The 16236-nt window shown below is 47.2% G+C and overlaps 7 protein-coding genes across 7 annotated transcripts; 1 reads left to right on the forward strand and 6 right to left on the reverse strand.

The window, feature by feature from the left end:
• Window positions 1–428: 428 nt before the first annotated feature.
• Window positions 429–2137, reverse strand: N7516_003971 (uncharacterized protein; the record flags this gene model as incomplete). The annotated part of the gene is made up of 3 exons (XM_057216691.1): window positions 429–481; window positions 663–2030; window positions 2092–2137. The coding sequence occupies 3 exons, from the start codon at window positions 2135–2137 to the stop codon at window positions 429–431; spliced, it is 1467 nt and encodes a 488-aa protein (XP_057078574.1).
• Window positions 2138–2962: 825 nt separating this feature from the next.
• Window positions 2963–4234, reverse strand: N7516_003972 (Rab family GTPase; the record flags this gene model as incomplete). Its single annotated transcript, XM_057216692.1, has 3 exons — window positions 4107–4234; window positions 3799–4019; window positions 2963–3658 (listed from the first exon to the last, which is right to left on the reverse strand). Exons 1-3 carry the CDS (start codon window positions 4150–4152, stop codon window positions 2963–2965), a joined length of 963 nt encoding a protein of 320 aa, XP_057078575.1. The 5' UTR covers window positions 4153–4234.
• A 537-nt stretch (window positions 4235–4771) lies between these two features.
• N7516_003973 (questin oxidase family protein) lies at window positions 4772–6251 on the reverse strand (the record flags this gene model as incomplete). Its single annotated transcript, XM_057216693.1, has 4 exons — window positions 4772–4863; window positions 4921–5328; window positions 5387–6046; window positions 6098–6251. The coding sequence occupies 4 exons, from the start codon at window positions 6249–6251 to the stop codon at window positions 4772–4774; spliced, it is 1314 nt and encodes a 437-aa protein (XP_057078576.1).
• Window positions 6252–6637: 386 nt separating this feature from the next.
• N7516_003974 (fungal specific transcription factor domain-containing protein) lies at window positions 6638–7642 on the reverse strand (the record flags this gene model as incomplete). Its single annotated transcript, XM_057216694.1, has 1 exon — window positions 6638–7642. The coding sequence occupies one exon, from the start codon at window positions 7640–7642 to the stop codon at window positions 6638–6640; it is 1005 nt and encodes a 334-aa protein (XP_057078577.1).
• A 1608-nt stretch (window positions 7643–9250) lies between these two features.
• N7516_003975 (asparaginase) lies at window positions 9251–10336 on the forward strand (the record flags this gene model as incomplete). The annotated part of the gene is made up of 1 exon (XM_057216695.1): window positions 9251–10336. The coding sequence occupies one exon, from the start codon at window positions 9251–9253 to the stop codon at window positions 10334–10336; it is 1086 nt and encodes a 361-aa protein (XP_057078578.1).
• Window positions 10337–10848: 512 nt separating this feature from the next.
• N7516_003976 (uncharacterized protein) lies at window positions 10849–11871 on the reverse strand (the record flags this gene model as incomplete). Its single annotated transcript, XM_057216696.1, has 1 exon — window positions 10849–11871. One exon carries the CDS (start codon window positions 11869–11871, stop codon window positions 10849–10851), a length of 1023 nt encoding a protein of 340 aa, XP_057078579.1.
• A 1670-nt stretch (window positions 11872–13541) lies between these two features.
• On the reverse strand, window positions 13542–15222 carry N7516_003977 (putative MFS monosaccharide transporter; the record flags this gene model as incomplete). Its single annotated transcript, XM_057216697.1, has 3 exons — window positions 13542–13802; window positions 13850–15072; window positions 15129–15222. 3 exons carry the CDS (start codon window positions 15220–15222, stop codon window positions 13542–13544), a joined length of 1578 nt encoding a protein of 525 aa, XP_057078580.1.
• Between the last annotated feature and the right edge of the window lie 1014 nt (window positions 15223–16236).

Raw genomic sequence — 16236 nt, forward strand, 5'->3', positions numbered from 1 at the left:
CGCGTTTTCTTAGCCCTCAAACTAGTTAGAGAACATATAAGAAGATATATATAGTGTAAAGAGAGGTCTATATTATTTAACCGAACTTTGGTAAGGAATATTAAGTAACTATATTTCCACCATACAGCCTTCATATATTGTCATTTTTAAATTATTATTCTTCTTCCATATTAGGTACTAAGATACACTACTACCATCAAATCAATTAAGCTAGACTTATACCATATATTCGTACACTTTCTATTACTCTAGCTAGTTCGAGCGCTGAGAAAACATATGTTATGCCTACGTGGTGGCTAGTACCTTGTATATAGGCAAGTCATACAAAATATACATAACTTGTAGATTGGGTATCCAAAAAATCAAAATGAAAAAAGGGCATGACCAACACCAAATACTAAGACATCAGCCGCGCGGCGGCATAATATTCACATCAAAATACTCCGAATCAGGCGCAACCCGACCAACCACATACCGCATACTAGGCAACACAGCTAACGCTTCCCTCTCAACCGCCCAGTGATATTTCGCCAGATGCGCCATAAAGATATCAAGATTTCCATATACCTGAGTCGACCCCTGTGCCATCGCACAACAAAAGACACAGCAAAAAGTGCCACGAGGAGCATTAGAATTAAAATGCAATGCCGGGTCTCGCTTACAGGGCACGTGGGATTTCGCCAAGAACTCGAATCGATATCGGACACCGCTAGCTCTATGCGTGCGCACGCTTTCCTCGAATAGCGGGTTGTGGTTGGAACTCTTCGGGCTCATAGGTGCTTCAAAAGCACACTTCGTGCACCGCAACCATGACTGTTGCGTAAAATATCCCGCCGCGGGCTCGGAGTAGATTTTGAATCCTCGGAATCCCGTGTGCACTTTCCACGCGCCTTTGCAGAAGCCCAGGTAGTTGTTGGTTTCGCTAGGTGGCCAGAGGGGTCGGATTGCTTGGGTTGGTCGGTCTGTGCTACTTCGGGTGGAGGGGTTTGACGGGGTAGAGTCTGTGGAGGCGGTTGAGGTTGTGGAGAGAGAATCGTTGCGGGATTGCGTGGGTGCGGAGATGGGCGAGAGGTGGTGGTTTTCTTTCTTGCATGGAGCAATTCTGATGGCTTCTTCGTCGTCGGAGTCTATGAGGCTTTCGTGCTTCCATGGGTTCCCCCCTAAGACGTCGTGTGGTATCGAGGTTGGTCGCAACTTGGGTACACTCGGCGTGGCTGGTCTAACATCGAATTCCGGAATCGGCTCTGATGTCGACGGCGACACTGCGATGTATACTCTAGTTTGTGGGATGTGTGCGGGCTCGGGTGCTGACGATGGAAACGATGGTGTTCTCCCACGACCTGGGCGGGGATGGAACAAGTCGCCCATACTACTCACAACTGAGCCAAAGCCTGATGACCGTCTGCGAGGTTTTGAACTGGAGGTCCCATCCTCTCTCGATGTTCCTAGTGTGTCCATTGGCGAGGTACAGACGTCCTCCGATAGGATCTGGCATCTTGCATACCTGGCTGGTGAGGTAGGATATCCGCCGGAGAGGTACGCCATCTCCGACATGTGAGGTGGCCGGTACCTGTCCGAGCCACGAGGAAAATAACCACGGCCATACGAGTTCCTCGTGTGATAGTTTTGATCGATGGACATGGAAATGGACGATGGAACAGGCGATGGCCTCGACAGACGCTGGTACAAGTCGCCCAAAATGACGAGCGTGCGAACGCGGCCCTGATCGGACTCTATCTGCAACGCCATCAGATCCGGAGTGGTCCCTTGCTCCTGCGCCTCTCGGAGGTGTCTCAGCAACGCCCCCTGTAGTGTGATGATGATATCCTTCATATGCTCTCGAGCGATCGAGTCACCTCGCTCATATCGGTAGCCAAGCTCTTGATTATGCAGATCAAACTGGCTTTGAATCTCGGTCCGGCCACGAGCGAGCGACCGTTCTAGTTCTAGTTCCCGGATGGACTGGCGCTCGTGATACTTCTTCCTAATGGCAGTAAACATACTCGTTCCATCGCTGTAGGCGGAGACGACTGTTGCCGATTAGGGTTTGTTAATCTCAGCTACTGATAGAAGGAGACGAGATGGTCTTACTGGCTGCCACACACGCTACAACCGCGATCACCTCCACCCCCGACATGTTGAGTCAGATGGGGTTTGGGATATACGGAGAGGGGCTGGATATGAGTACTGTAACTCGGTTTGGGATCAAAATATACAGTATTATATAATAAGATAGACAGCCTGAGATTATTTGATACAAAACGAAAAGCTTAGGGGTAAGAAAGGAAAGAAGAAATGCCCAGCAAAGGGACGTAGTTGGCAAAAAGAAAAAGAAATAAAAGCGTCCTTGGCCTAGAGGGCTGAGGCATGGACTCGATTGGAATTGACAGGTCCTTCTGATAGCAAAAGCACAGTCCACCCAGGCCTCTTTGCCCAATGGCAACAGGAAATTCTCCGGTATAAGCGAAATGAGGGGGTTTGACCTAAGAGGTGAGAAGTGAGCAAGCCCGATCTTATCACCTGGTGAGCTACATGGTTTTGTTGCCTGGTAATATGGTGATATAGTACAAACCTCCATGGTTAACAGATCTACATGTTTACAACGTATAGAAGCATAAACTAGTTAAAACATGTAAATCAGTGGGACATCTACGATCATCGGATCCACTGTCTCCACAACCGATGCCTAAAGACGATCGTTTCAACTGACATACGATGCTGATTGCATGTGGCGTATAATATCCTTCCTTACTGAACAAACAAGTACCTTCATTCATGCATAGCTGGCTTAAAATCAAGGCAACCAAGATCCCCCAACTAACCAAAGCCCTAACTACCCTATTCTAACCCGTACATCCATACATAACCAAAATAGTCAAACAAATGACAGCAGCGCTAGTCCAAATGCAAATCGAAGTAAAAAAAGATAAAAAAGGGCCCAAGCCCCCATCCTAGTCAATGATCAACAACATCGCCCCTTGTTACGTGACGCACGCATAACCCGTTCCTCCTCGGCATCATCGATATTGACACCAGGTGCTCCCAAACCCATCCAACTCCTCCTCTTATCACCATGACCGAGCCGGAAACTCCCCGTGCCTTCCACAACCCCAGGATTAAAAGGTCCGACAACTCCATTCGCCATGGGCGTACCAGCAATCGACATAGCCAACTCGGTATCGCGTCGATTCCGCTGTTCAACCAGCTTACGCGTGATAACGCGGAAAACCTCATCGATTCCCTCGCCATCCCGCGCGCTGATCTCATGGCAGCAATCCCACCCAATCTCCTGCCCCCAGAATGCCGAACTGCGCTTCGAGTCCGGACTCTGTAGGGCAGCGGCACTGGCGCTAGCGTTCGATGTGCTGCCGCCACTGCCTCCAAAGACAGATGTTCCAAAGCCTAGCGCGCCCATGCCGGCTGTTGCAGTTGTTGGTGGTGGGGTTGAGGCTTGGGTTGGGTAGAGTTGTTCGGCGACGTAGTCGATTGTGTGTTCGAAGGGAACACGGCGGCGGGAGGGGTCTTCGGCGACAATGTCGGACTTTGTACCTACGACATGGATGATGAGGGAGTCTGTGCCGTCGTCGCTCGGGGTGATGTTTTTGCGAAGTTCGCGTAGCCAACCGGCCATTTCTTGAAAACTGTTTTGGTCGGTGATCTGTGTAGGCAGTTAGTATTAGTGGTCATGCAAGTTTTATTATGCTGTATATTGCGCTTATATGGGATCATAAGATACAAACGCAGACAAACGCAGGCAAGAAGAATGAGGGGAAATTGTGTGGAAGTGGATGCACTGACATCATAGCACAGGAGCACTGCTTGGGCTCCTCTGTAATAAAGTCTCGACATGCTGCGAAACCTCTCCTGTCCAGCTGTGTCCCATATCTGCAATCTGACTATTGTATCGGAGGTGGAATCGAGGACGCGCTTTGTCACGAATGACGCGCCGATGGTAGAAGCCGCTGCGGGGTTGAAGGTGTTTTTACAGTATCTCTCCACGAGCGCAGTCTTTCCCACCCCTGGTTGCGATCAAGGTTAGTATAGTGTTTGGTTGAATTTTCAATCATGAGGATATAGATTGGAAACTGGGCACTCCATAGACATACCCTGTGCTCCGAGCACCACGATCTTAGCTTCAAGGCTTGAACTCATGTTTCCCCGAGGTTGAGGAAGCGGGGGTCAAGTTTGGGTATTCGCATGATATATTAACAGAAGCCAAACCCTTTGACGACTGATGCAAAACAAAGCAATCAGATTAAAGGCACATTTGAAAGGGAAATGAAAGAAAAGAAAAGCTGGAGATGTTCCGGGCGGTATCAGCCGATGGCTTCTTTCTTGTTCACGAGATTTCCTGCACGTGTCTTGGATAGTAAAATGAGAAACAAAAGAAAGGGAGGAAAGGGTTCAACTTCTATAAACCTGACTACGTAGTTGGTTTCTCTTATATGTTGATGACCTGGGATTTAAGGGGTATTATTATATATATAGTCGGACAAAGGACAACATCAAGTTCTAAACTGCTCAGCCTACTAATTAAATAATTTATATGGTCTTATGGTCTGTTGATTGGTTTGCTATGAGGGTGAACATACTCGTGATTATACTCGTGATTATGCTCGTGATTATAGTTTTTGATTGCGAGGATTATGAATGGTCCCCTTGCTCTAGGATCTATCAGCCTCATGCAAGGCAGCACTCGCATGAGTCACTCTTTATGTTTACTATAATACAAGGACCTATAAAAATGATGCCTATCACATGAAAAACACCACTATTTTCTAGGCCCGAACTTTGCCCAAGGTTCAGGAAACCCAGTTCCACGCACCCAAATATCACGGAATATTGTACCCGCCCTGTCCACAGCTGGGATATTTCGTTAGAACGCAGCAGATTTGAGCAAAGATGGAAGATACAACTTACCTAAATTTCCAATCTTTAGCCACATATCACCAGAGACAGGGAGATGTTTTTTATTCCCCGCCTCATAAGGGCGACAAATCTCCTCGGCAAATGCAACAGTGCGAACAAATTTAGCCAAATGACCGTCATCAGAGGGATGAAGGTAACATTTAGCAAACACTTCTGGCCAGCCTAAATGTATAGGATAATCCAAAATATCGTCGGGTTGTGGCTCTGGCATGTGTCGAGACGCCCAGATCAGTAGGTCCATACGGCCTTTCATCTCCAGAAGACGCGCTTTATTTGACGCACTCAGGTATGGTAGGTCCATGAAGACCTTGAAAAAGATAGAGAGATTCACCGCATGGATGTAAAAGAAATCGAGTTTCAGTTCCTTTCTCGGATTCTGTGCCGTCGCAGTCCAGTAAACTGTGTTTTCTTTAGTATATCGTGGAATGGAACTTGATAATGAAGAGGAGTTACTTACTGGCAGTGTTGATCATTTCCACAAATTTCTCATGAATTTGATCTTCGGATACTACCCACTGACTGCAATATCTGATCACATCCGTACCAGCCCGCTTTAGCATGCCGTCCTCAAATACATCCGTGTCTCCGTGGGCGGAAGCGTTTCTGACTTTTTCCTCTGCACGCATCTCCTCCATGATTTCCATCAATGGCTTGTACTTCTTGAAATTTGTGATAGAGGCATTTGCGGTTGGGTTGAAGAAACAGTCTGCAAGGTAATCCTTGTGAACTGAAGCCTGTGCCAGAGCCTGAGCAACAATGGCAGGCTGCTGGAACTCAAGCCCAAACCCAAGATGAATGATAGGGTGAACAAGTCCTGCAAACATCCGAGAGAGGAGAGATTCGGCTAGCTCGTCACCGCTGAAAAGGTACTCATTCAGAACCATTGGGATGCCCTTCTTGTCAATTTCCTGCTGGAAGAAGGCAAGGAAGCTCGAATAATTTTCTTCTCGATACATTTGCTTTATGAATGCCTTTTTGTCATGAAGAGCTTCGATCAGTGTCTTATTCGGAGGGAACGCGGGCCGCTGACGTTTATCTTCGCGCTCATATTGCAGCTGAATGGTTTCAGGTGAGGCCCCAAGAGCCCAGATAGTGAGCATAAAATGCACAATATGATCTGTTTCAATAGTTAGTGGTAAACTTGAGAGTTATTGAATATGAACAATACCATGGAATTCGATATTGTTAAGATAAATATGGTGATTTTCCATGTCGTGTTGGAGAACCTCACTGACTTTGCGAGCCGATGCCCAGCTCAGGCCGGAGGTACTGAAGACACCCCCATTCTCGGGGGTCAGATAGATTTTGGAGGAGGTGGCCATATCCCGGTTAATCGGATGTTGACTTTTTGAGATCGATTAATATGGTAACAGGGATACTTCCATCGCGGAAGTTGAAGAACAGGAAATAAGCTTGACTATATATAATGGCAAATCAGGCCAATCCACCGTCACCTTTAGTAATAGGCAGGTTCGACATAGATACGTAATACAACTGCTAAATATGCCTCGACTTTGTGCCGGGACACTCGCGTTTCTCGGGATGCCGAACCCCCACAATGTACGCTTTCGGCTCGGAATGTTCGGGTCTCATGAATCAATCCCGCTATTTAGGCTCTCGGGTTAGAACAACTGCTCGGAAAAGGATTGGCTTGTGGTATATTTCAATAACAGCATTGCGGGGACTTCCAAATCCTGAAAACCAGATGCTAGCACATGCGCATCAAAAAGTCGCCAGAAGGGTCGGTTAGAGCATTTGTCATGAAGTCATAATCCAGTACACTATCATCAATTACCGGCCAAGAATGATCGAGCCGATTTGTTGGGAGGACCCACGGCAAATTCGAACCTTCAAGATGCCCCGAGTGCTCTTGTGAAAGCATGCTGGGTCCATCCTGCGTAAATGGCTCCGTAAAACGGCCTTGCTGGGTAGAACTGCCCTGCGCATTGCCCTCAACAGGAACTTGATTAGAAATAGAGGCTTCGGGTTCCGCCAGGCGCTCCACTCTGTCTTGCAGCTGCAAGAATTGAAGATGGTCGTGATCCATGATATTTTCGGCACTCGTCCGATGACGATTGTAAAACGCCTCTATTTCCATCAAAGTAGCATGCCATGCTCGCGCTATTTCCCATACACCACTTGCCTTGAAAAGCCATCTAGCACCCCAATCGTAGAAGTCAGCCATGTCGGGCTCTCCAAGGGCCATGTGTGGCCACGTTTTGGCGTAAGCAAGCACAGTCGTGGCATTGAAAACACAAAAACATGTGAAAGGAGCCTGAAGCTCTATTCCGTATTCTACCAGCTGTTTCATCATCCGAATCGTGTCACTGGCGCTCTTGAACAACTTTCGAGCACTTGATTCCCACCACTGAGATGGGGCGGTCTCTGTGATTAGCGGTGGCTCGGGTGGGCCGGACGGAGCGCAGATTTTGAAAGGAATGAAAGGAATGAACTCGCGATGTAAAAATATCAAGGTCACAAAATATATCAAATTGATGAAGGCAAACTGCGCGCCCTGATTACGCAGTATGTAAGACTGCAGGTTGAAGTTTGTAGAAGAGAAGTGCATGCGCACAGATTGTGCAGCTCGCCATTCTTCGATTGCGACCAAGCCGCGGTTCCATGGTGAACCCGTTCGCCATTGGCAGTCTCTTGAAGCCAATGACGCAGTTCGTCTCCCCCGGAAGACACCAATCGTAACACGGCAGACCATACATTGAACCCCTGGATTATTAAGGAAAAGCAGGGCTCTGAACCGTATTTTGAATAGTTGTTGGTTGTAGAAACGTCAGAAATTTGGAGATCAATTGTTTGCAGAAAAGTCGGACTGTCAACTTGACATGTACCAAACGCGAAGTCTTCATCGGTAGTGGGAAGAGACACATTGTGTGTGGTTGAATGAAAGCTAAATGAGCGAAGCTTTCCACTCCCCAAAATACCTTCAATCAGGAAACAAGCCCATAGTGTCCTTCGAGCCTCTTCGACTTGCAATTGATTGGAATGGGGATGTGTTTGTGCCCCCGGTTCTGTCAATTGCATAAGTATTGGGTAGCAGGACCTAATAGCCATGCCTTTCCTCAAACGTCAGTATACATGGACAAATACTTTGGGGTTCGTAAAATCGTGTGGGCCATTCAATCGTACCATTGTATGTCCATGCTTGAGTGCCTTTACCGGACCCCCAATCGTGGAAGCTCAGCAATAGCAGTGCCTGTACTATGCCAAGATCGGCATTAGCAACCATGTGGCAAGTAATACTACGTCGCAAATGACTCGCAAAGTATTCGCATGCGGCAAGCGAACCGCCATATTGCTCTGATAGTTTTGGAATAAATCGTGCACATAAGGCGAGTATGCCGCAAAACCTAATATCCAACGAATCCTTTCCGCGGATCGAATTAAGTAATGAAGGACCGTGCAGAAAGTTGAACATTGTAAACTGCTGCTGAAATATTTCAGTCGCCGCCACGACAAGATCTTGATCGATTCTCGATAGGGGATTCTCGAGGCCGGATTGAAGCTGTCTTGAAGCCGATACCCAAGGATGCCTTAGAGGTAACTGAGGTTGATTGACTTGATCATTGCCCAGATGCACGTGATGCGACCTTGGAAGGTCCTGGGGCAGAGTCTCGGGAGGTCGAATAGCGTCGGTGGCTCCTAGGACAGATCCCTGGCCAGATGGACGAGAAGCTTCAATTCCATGGTGTGTAGCTCGAAACTTTGACCGGGAGACTCCACGTCGCTTGGGATTTCCGCTCAGCTTGCTCAAGATACAGTCTCGGTCCGGATTCGAAGTGCAAGCCTGGCAAGGAGGCTTCCCATCATGCCGACATTTGATTTTCGCCTTCCGGCACCAATTGCAAGCCAGAGTTGTTCTCATTTCGACATAATTTTGCCGAGCAATATCGTAGCGCAATGAATATACCGAGTGGCTCGCTTCTAGAAGTTTGCATCCCGAAGCGATATAGAGAAACTCGGGAGTCGCCACTAAAAATTGAGTAGTCTTGAGTCATCATGGACCTCGGAATGTTTCGAAATGTTCAGCATCATTCCGATTGGTCGATAAGGTGGGTCCAAATCGCATCTGATGTCTCGAAATGGTTTAGCCTTTTAACTCTTTCTGGCAATATTTTCCTTGTCTGCAGACATTTGTCTAAGATCACTTGGAGCTGTGGATATCAAAATATCTTGCTGATATTGATTTCGAGTTTTCAAAACACTCTGAGATTTGTCGTTCAGCCTGAGTAGGTTTTTATGCACCAGGAGAGAACAGAGCCTTGTCACTAAATGTTTGCACTTCCAGGGAACATACGACGCTATCATGCAACCCAAGCTCGAAAGAAGCGATTTTGTTATATCCGACAGAGGCGGGGTGGTTGAAAATCGACATGTTATTCATGCATCGGTTGTCGATGCAGCTGGGAATTTTCTTTTTGCCGTAGGGGACCCGGGAAGAATGACCCTAGCTCGATCTGCGGCGAAGCCAATCCAGGCATTGGCCATCCTCGAAACCGGTGCATGTGACCAATTTGGTTTCGATGATGCCGACTTGGCATTGATGTGTGCATCGCACAATAGCGAGGATAGACACATCGCTCGCGCTCATTCCATGCTTCGCAAAGTGGGTGCCGAAGAAACAGATCTTCGCTGTGGTGGCCATACGGCTTTGTCAGATGTTGTCAATCGAGCATGGATAAAAGATGACTTTGTTCCCACTGCTATATGTAATAATTGCTCAGGCAAACATGCTGGCATGTTGGCCGGCGCTAAGGCACTGGGTTCTGGTGTGAAGGACTATCACATGGCCACTCACCCTATGCAACTGCAAGTTCGACGTATCTTCACGGAGCTTTGTGGCCCAGATAAAGATACCTTTCTCTGGGCGCTTGATGGCTGCAATCTGCCGGCCCCAGCTTGTCCCCTGTTCATGTTAGCTAAACTCTATGCTCTCCTTGCTGCATCGCCAGATGTTGTGGAAAACAATACCACCACCCAAAATGGTTGCGATCAGACACGAGCCAGTTATCTGAATCGAATTTTTCAAGCTATGTCACGGTATCCTGAATATGTAGGTGGTGAGGGTCGATTCTGCACAGAGCTTGCGAAGACGTTTCAGGGGATTTTGATTGGCAAGCTCGGTGCAGACGGCTGTTACGGATTGTCAATTCGGGAATCAAAGCAGACCCAGAAACTTGGAGCAAAGGGTGCTATTGGCATCTCAGTGAAAGTCGAAGATGGAAATATCAACATTCTCTACGCAGCTGTGATGGAAATACTTGAGCAGCTGCAAATTGGGACACCAGAGATGCGCCATGCCCTCAGTCATTTCCACCTCCCGAAGCTTTGCAATACAGTTGGTTCGCTCACTGGTCATATATCTCACTTGTTCCGAGTACGTTCGGCGTGATCAAGGTTTCCGGGGAGCACAAGCAGCCTGACTTCACATTTGTATATATAGAATAAACTGCAATTGAATGTGTTAGAGTCTACAAAGTAAATGAGATCATAGAGCACAATGTGATTTATTGTGGTGGTTAGAGGAAAGGAGAGTACTAGTCTGGTACTCTGCAAGCCCACAGCCCAGCCCAACCCAACCCGCAAATAGGCTGGGTTTGGGGCCCTGTCTTCGGGCCCACCGGTGGGCTATGGGCCCGGGATGATAGCCCACTGGGCTTTCAATGGGGGCCCATTTAGACCTAATAAGCAACAAATATGCCAATCTTTCCCAGCTGTATAATTAATGCAGATTTTCCCGTAAGTTTGGATATGCTACTTACTATTTAAGCCTCAAAATACCGGTGTGTAAGATGATTAAGAAAGGGAAACAGATGTTGATTCCTAGAGACTACTGTAATGGAGAGATCTTCGAGGTCAGACTCGGCAACGGAAGTTTACCTCAATAAGAGTGTGAGGAAGGTGTTAGAATCTATAGGAATTTGCCGATGCATTGTTGGCCGATTCAGGCTTTCCCTTCTTGTTCTTCTTCTTGTTCTTTGGATTCAAGAAGCACTCGCGTGGCTTGTGACTAGTCATCCGATCGTGGAATGGGCAGTGGTACGAAGAACTGTCAGAGTCCTTAGAAGCCGATTTGTCTTTGCCTTTTCCTTTGTTAAAGCCCTTCTTTCGTGTCGAAGCAACATTTGACGATGCTTGTTGCAGTTGATAAGTACGATCATTGCCAATCCGACGTCCTTCAGAAGCAATAAAGTCTCCATAAATGTTCCGGAGATTGCGATCGTACGACCAATTCTCATGGATTGAGACGGTGTTCAACCAGTGTTGACAGGCAGGGTTGCTAGCAACAGCATGTAAGAACACGTGGATAGCATGAAGAGAAGACACACGTTCAGAGACAGGGTATGCGTCCTGCATCTCCACAAAGAGATGAAGCCACTTGGTGACAAAGTCTTCCGGTTTGACGCCAGTTTTGTACTTCCAAGTAGCCCATTTGATGGCTTTGTTACTCACAGCATAGAGGCTCTTTGCTTCACAGAGCTCTCGAAGATCTTCATAAATCTGCGCAGCTGTTTTACCTCCACGGAAGTAAACTAACATAGTGATGTCAACCGTGGAAGCCATGTACATTAGAACAATTGCATTACGTTGATCCCATTCAGCCTGCTTCTTGGCACGAGCAGTGAGTCGAGCCCTTGTCGGGTTAGGGACAGCGGGTCGATGAAACCCAGAAGGAGCATTTCCCGGAACTAGCACAGAAGCAGGGTCAACATCTTCTTCGAACACATCACCGTTTGTATCCGATTCCGGTTTAGAGAGATCCTTTGGACGCTTCTCAATGCCAGTGAGAAGACCCCAATATGTGAGGTTTTTTCCATCCAGGGCGATCCTGAGCAAATTCTTCCATTGTGTCCAGTTGGATTCCCCCTTCAAAGGTGGAACGAGATCGGTGATTTTGAAATCCATGAAAACCGGTGATTCCGCCATATTGTAGGGCCGGAGTACACTCAATGTCGGGACTGCAAAACGAAGATGGGATGGCGTAGATCCTAGGGAGTAGTCAGCGATGACTAGATGGGACCGTGGTCCCCCGAAATGGGATGTTGAAAATCGCTACCGGTAGGCACGGCCTAAACTGGCAAAATTGAGGCTATTCCCAGGTAACCAAGTACACTGAGAACAGTGGCTTCGATGAAATCGATGGAAAGAGATGGAAAAACCAACAGTATTGATGAAACTGTGGTGGTGGTGGATGGATATGAAGAATCCAGAGAGGTGCAAAGAGAGAGAAAACTATGCGTGAGGTTGTTATCTAGATAGCAAACAAACAAACCCCAGATACCATCTAATAATGGTATTAATCCCAAGGTGGTGTCGCCTAGTAAAATCTCTGCACAGTCCCCTACGTAGGAGATACTGCTAAAATTCTACCTGTCACCTTGACAGATCGTAGCAACGTAGCTTTCGATCTAAGGTTGAAGCTGAAGCTATTCACAGATCCTAAAAAGGCAATCCCCGATACTTGACAGGATGTGAAGATCAACCTTTTTGGATGGATCGTGCCAGGAGAGACACAACCCCTGTACGTTGTCACTTTTTGTACAGAACCGAGGATATTGACAGATCATGAGATCAGATCAATAACGAATTCCCCGGGCTCGTGACCTGTTAGAATCTACAAGCAAATAAATGAAGCCACAATGTAATGTATTGTGGGATGTGATGATGTTAATGATGAAGATGGAGGAAAGGGGAGAACTAAATTACTAGTATGGGAAGTACAGATCATGTGACGCATGAGAGATATCAACAGCAGGTTTAGTAGATAGGGTTGTAAGTAATGGTACGTGCAGATGAAGAAAAAGATACGTCAAAAAGGGGGAAATAAATGATATACGGGAGAGAATAATTTGCTGCGTTTATCTACATTTACGGCCTTAAGCCTCCAGGACCCATATAGAGTATATAGGCTGAAATATACATAGGAAACGAGTATTAATCAGCTATTTTATGTATGTCAAGACTGTGGTTATATACAAAATGGGCCCCCCATCAATGGGTCCGGGGTTCAGGCCCATTTGTGGGCTTTGCGGAGGTCGAGTACTACTAGACTTACTAGTACTGTGGAAGGTACGTATCATGTGACAAATGAGAGATATCAACAGTGAGGAATGCCCTTCTCTGGAAATTAAAGAGACACCGAAGAAGAGTCCGAGGATTGCTGGAAACAGCAAAACTAACCGCATATAGCAATTTACAGGTGCTCGTTTTACATGGAAAAAAGTAAATATGATGTGTTGATTCTCTAGACTAGTATCATGCTAAGCGCATGTACATAAAGCCAAGAATTCCCATGCCCGGCCGAACCATTTTCGGACGTCATTATATATAAAAAAGAAATAGCACTGCACTTTGAGTGCAGACAGGATCATCCGGCATCAGAGCCAGGGAGCCATCCTTCAGGCCAGAAACATTGGGTATATGATGTCAAAAGAAATAAGCAAATGGAAGGAAAACATAAAATGCGAATCTGGCGTTTACCCGTCTATAGATAGGCAACAGCACAGCCATAACGTTAAGAAATGGCAGCGCACAGCGCTGTCACGCCGGCAACTTGAAACACAAACGCTTAGCGAAGCTCATAGAAAGCCTATCTCTCATGAGACGTTCTTGGAGTTCTCGGTCTCCTCGTGGAGTTCCTCACCCTCGCTGGAGCCGCTGCGAGGGGAACCCTTCTCACCGGCATTCTCCATATCGCCCTGGCGTTGGCTAGACTGGAAGCCATACTCAGCAGCCTTGGCCTCAATCTCCTCATCAGTGAGCTTGGGCAGCTCTTTGGCAGCCTTGACATAGCTCATGTTCTCGCAGAAGCCCTTGGCGAAGATGAGATCAATCTCCTCCAGACTGCGGCCAGCGGTCTCGGGGTAGAAGAGGATCATGGGGGAATGAAGATGAAGTTCATCACGGCGAAGAAGAGGTAGGTACCCCAGGAGATACTGTCAATCATAACCGGGGTGATCATCACGACGGTGAAGTTGAACAGCCAGTTGGAGCAAGTGGAGACGGCATTGGCCTTGGCACGAGTACGGAGAGGCGAGATCTCGGCGGGGTACAACCAGGGGAGGGGCAGGATGGAGGCACCGAAGAAGGACATGTACAGGAATAGACCAAATACAGCACCCTTGGAAGGACCGGTCTGGTCGGGGATCAAACAACCGAAGACGATGATCATAGAAACCATTTGACCTGTCATACCACCAATGAAGAGCTTGCGGCGACCAATCTTCTCAATGAAGAACCAGGAGAAGGTAGCGAATATAGCGTATACAATCATGTTGATACCACCGATAAGCATGGACATGAACTCATTCTGACCGAGAGACTTCTTCAAGAGGACAGGCAGGTAGTAAATCACAGCATTGCAACCAGACAGCTGCTGGGCGATTTGGGATGAAGAACCGATAAGCATGCGGCGCAGGTGCTGAGTCTTACCACCAGTGAGAAGATCAGAGTAACCAGCACCGGCAGCAACACCAGCAGCCTCAATGGACTCGATGACAAGCTGCTTCTGGAGCTGGGTCTCGTGGGACTCGATTTCGTAGCCACCGAGAGCAGCGAGCACATACTCACCCTCGTGCACCTTACCCTTGGAGATAAGGTAGCGAGGCGAGTCAGGCAAGTAGTACATACCAATGATAATAATAAGGCCGAAGAAGATCTGGAATCCAATGGGGAAACGCCAGACGAGGTCATCGGGGCCGTAGGAGGCACCGAAGTCAATCCAGTAGGCGATCATTGTACCAATGGCGATGATACCACCCTCGATACAGATGAGAAGACCACGGTTGGAGGAACGCGAACATTCGGCCTGGTAGGTAGGGATAGTCGAAGTGTTCATTCCGTTTCCAATACCAGTGATAATACGGCCGACGAAGAACTGGGCGGTAGCTCCATGGCCCTTGATGGCACAGATCTGAATGATAACACCAATGATCATGACATAGGCACCGTGTATAATCATGAGACGACGACCAAGCTTGTCACCAGCGAACAAGGCGTACATGGCACCAGCCAGACAGCCCAACTCGTAGACGGCAGTCACCAAGGCCTGCATGGTGGAGTCGCCATGGGTGAGAGGCATGAACCTGCCGAAGGCATCGGAATCAATAATTCCGGACATAACACCCTCTTATGGATTGTTAGTAACGTTGGGATTTGTCTGATAGATAGATCCATGTACTCACGATCGTAACCGAAAAGCAGGAAACCCATAGTGGCGATGGTCGACACCGTCAACCCCAAGGGTTTGCCGGACATGCCAGCATATTTCGGCGCCATGATGAAGAATATAATTGAGATAAAACTAATATAACCAATCTATCCAAGTCCGAAAGATAAAGGACTAGATCCCAGGGTAACACGTGGGTATGAGTGGGATGATTTGGAATGGGGGGGGATATCGAGAGACACACGCGGAGAAAAGAGAATACCCCAGGGGGAGGGAATAGGGAGATATTTGAATGCCTACCTAGGTACTTCTCCAACGGAATTTGACGAAAATGGTAAGGAGATTCACCGTGGAGCATATAATTTCTTTCCCCCGTGTCTACTTAGGTACTCCACAAGTCCCGTGAGTTCTTTTGGAAAAAAGAAAATAAAAATAAAAAAGAATGTAAATAATTACGAAAAAGCCACTACAGTTGTAACTATGGTTCAACGAATCATAGTTGTGAAGAAGCGGATCCCCATTAGCCGAATGCATCAATAATGGCTGGTTAAGCATTTTCTTGGGGATCCACCCGGTAGTTTGCGTCCCTGATGATATCACAATATTGAATTTTGGTTTTTTTTTTCTTCGTTATTTTCGTTATTTTCGTTTTTCGTTTTTCGTTTTTCGTTTTTTATTTTTGTTTTTGTTTTCTTTCTTTTATTTTCTTACGGCTTATTGTTTTGATCGATAATTATCATCATTGGCCTTTCAACCATTTGGTGGAGAGGGCGTAATCCTTCGATGTGGTGCTTGGATCCGCAAATACTAACCAAACATAAAGAAGTCGAGGAATGAATTCTGGGTCATGTTGAACTGTGTTCGGCTCATAATAAACAGAGAGATTGCCCCGTAGAGGTAAGGTAAGGGTGAATCACAAGCCCTACCAATAATAGGCTTGTACCGTTAAGGAAGGCGTACCGATGTCAAATAGTGCATTCATCGAGATTGCGCATGCACACGGGAAGATCGTAAGTGCGACTACGATGGTCCCTGCCATCCAACATTGAACGGTGTACACGGACGTTGTACTCGATCTCAATGCAACTCGGAGTCCAAGCGCCAAGCCACTCCCGTTCTTCTCG

The sequence above is a fragment of the Penicillium verrucosum genome, assembly GCF_028828655.1.
Source record: "Penicillium verrucosum strain IBT 35672 chromosome Unknown utg000001l_segment0_segment0, whole genome shotgun sequence".
Lineage (NCBI taxonomy): Eukaryota > Fungi > Ascomycota > Eurotiomycetes > Eurotiales > Aspergillaceae > Penicillium > Penicillium verrucosum.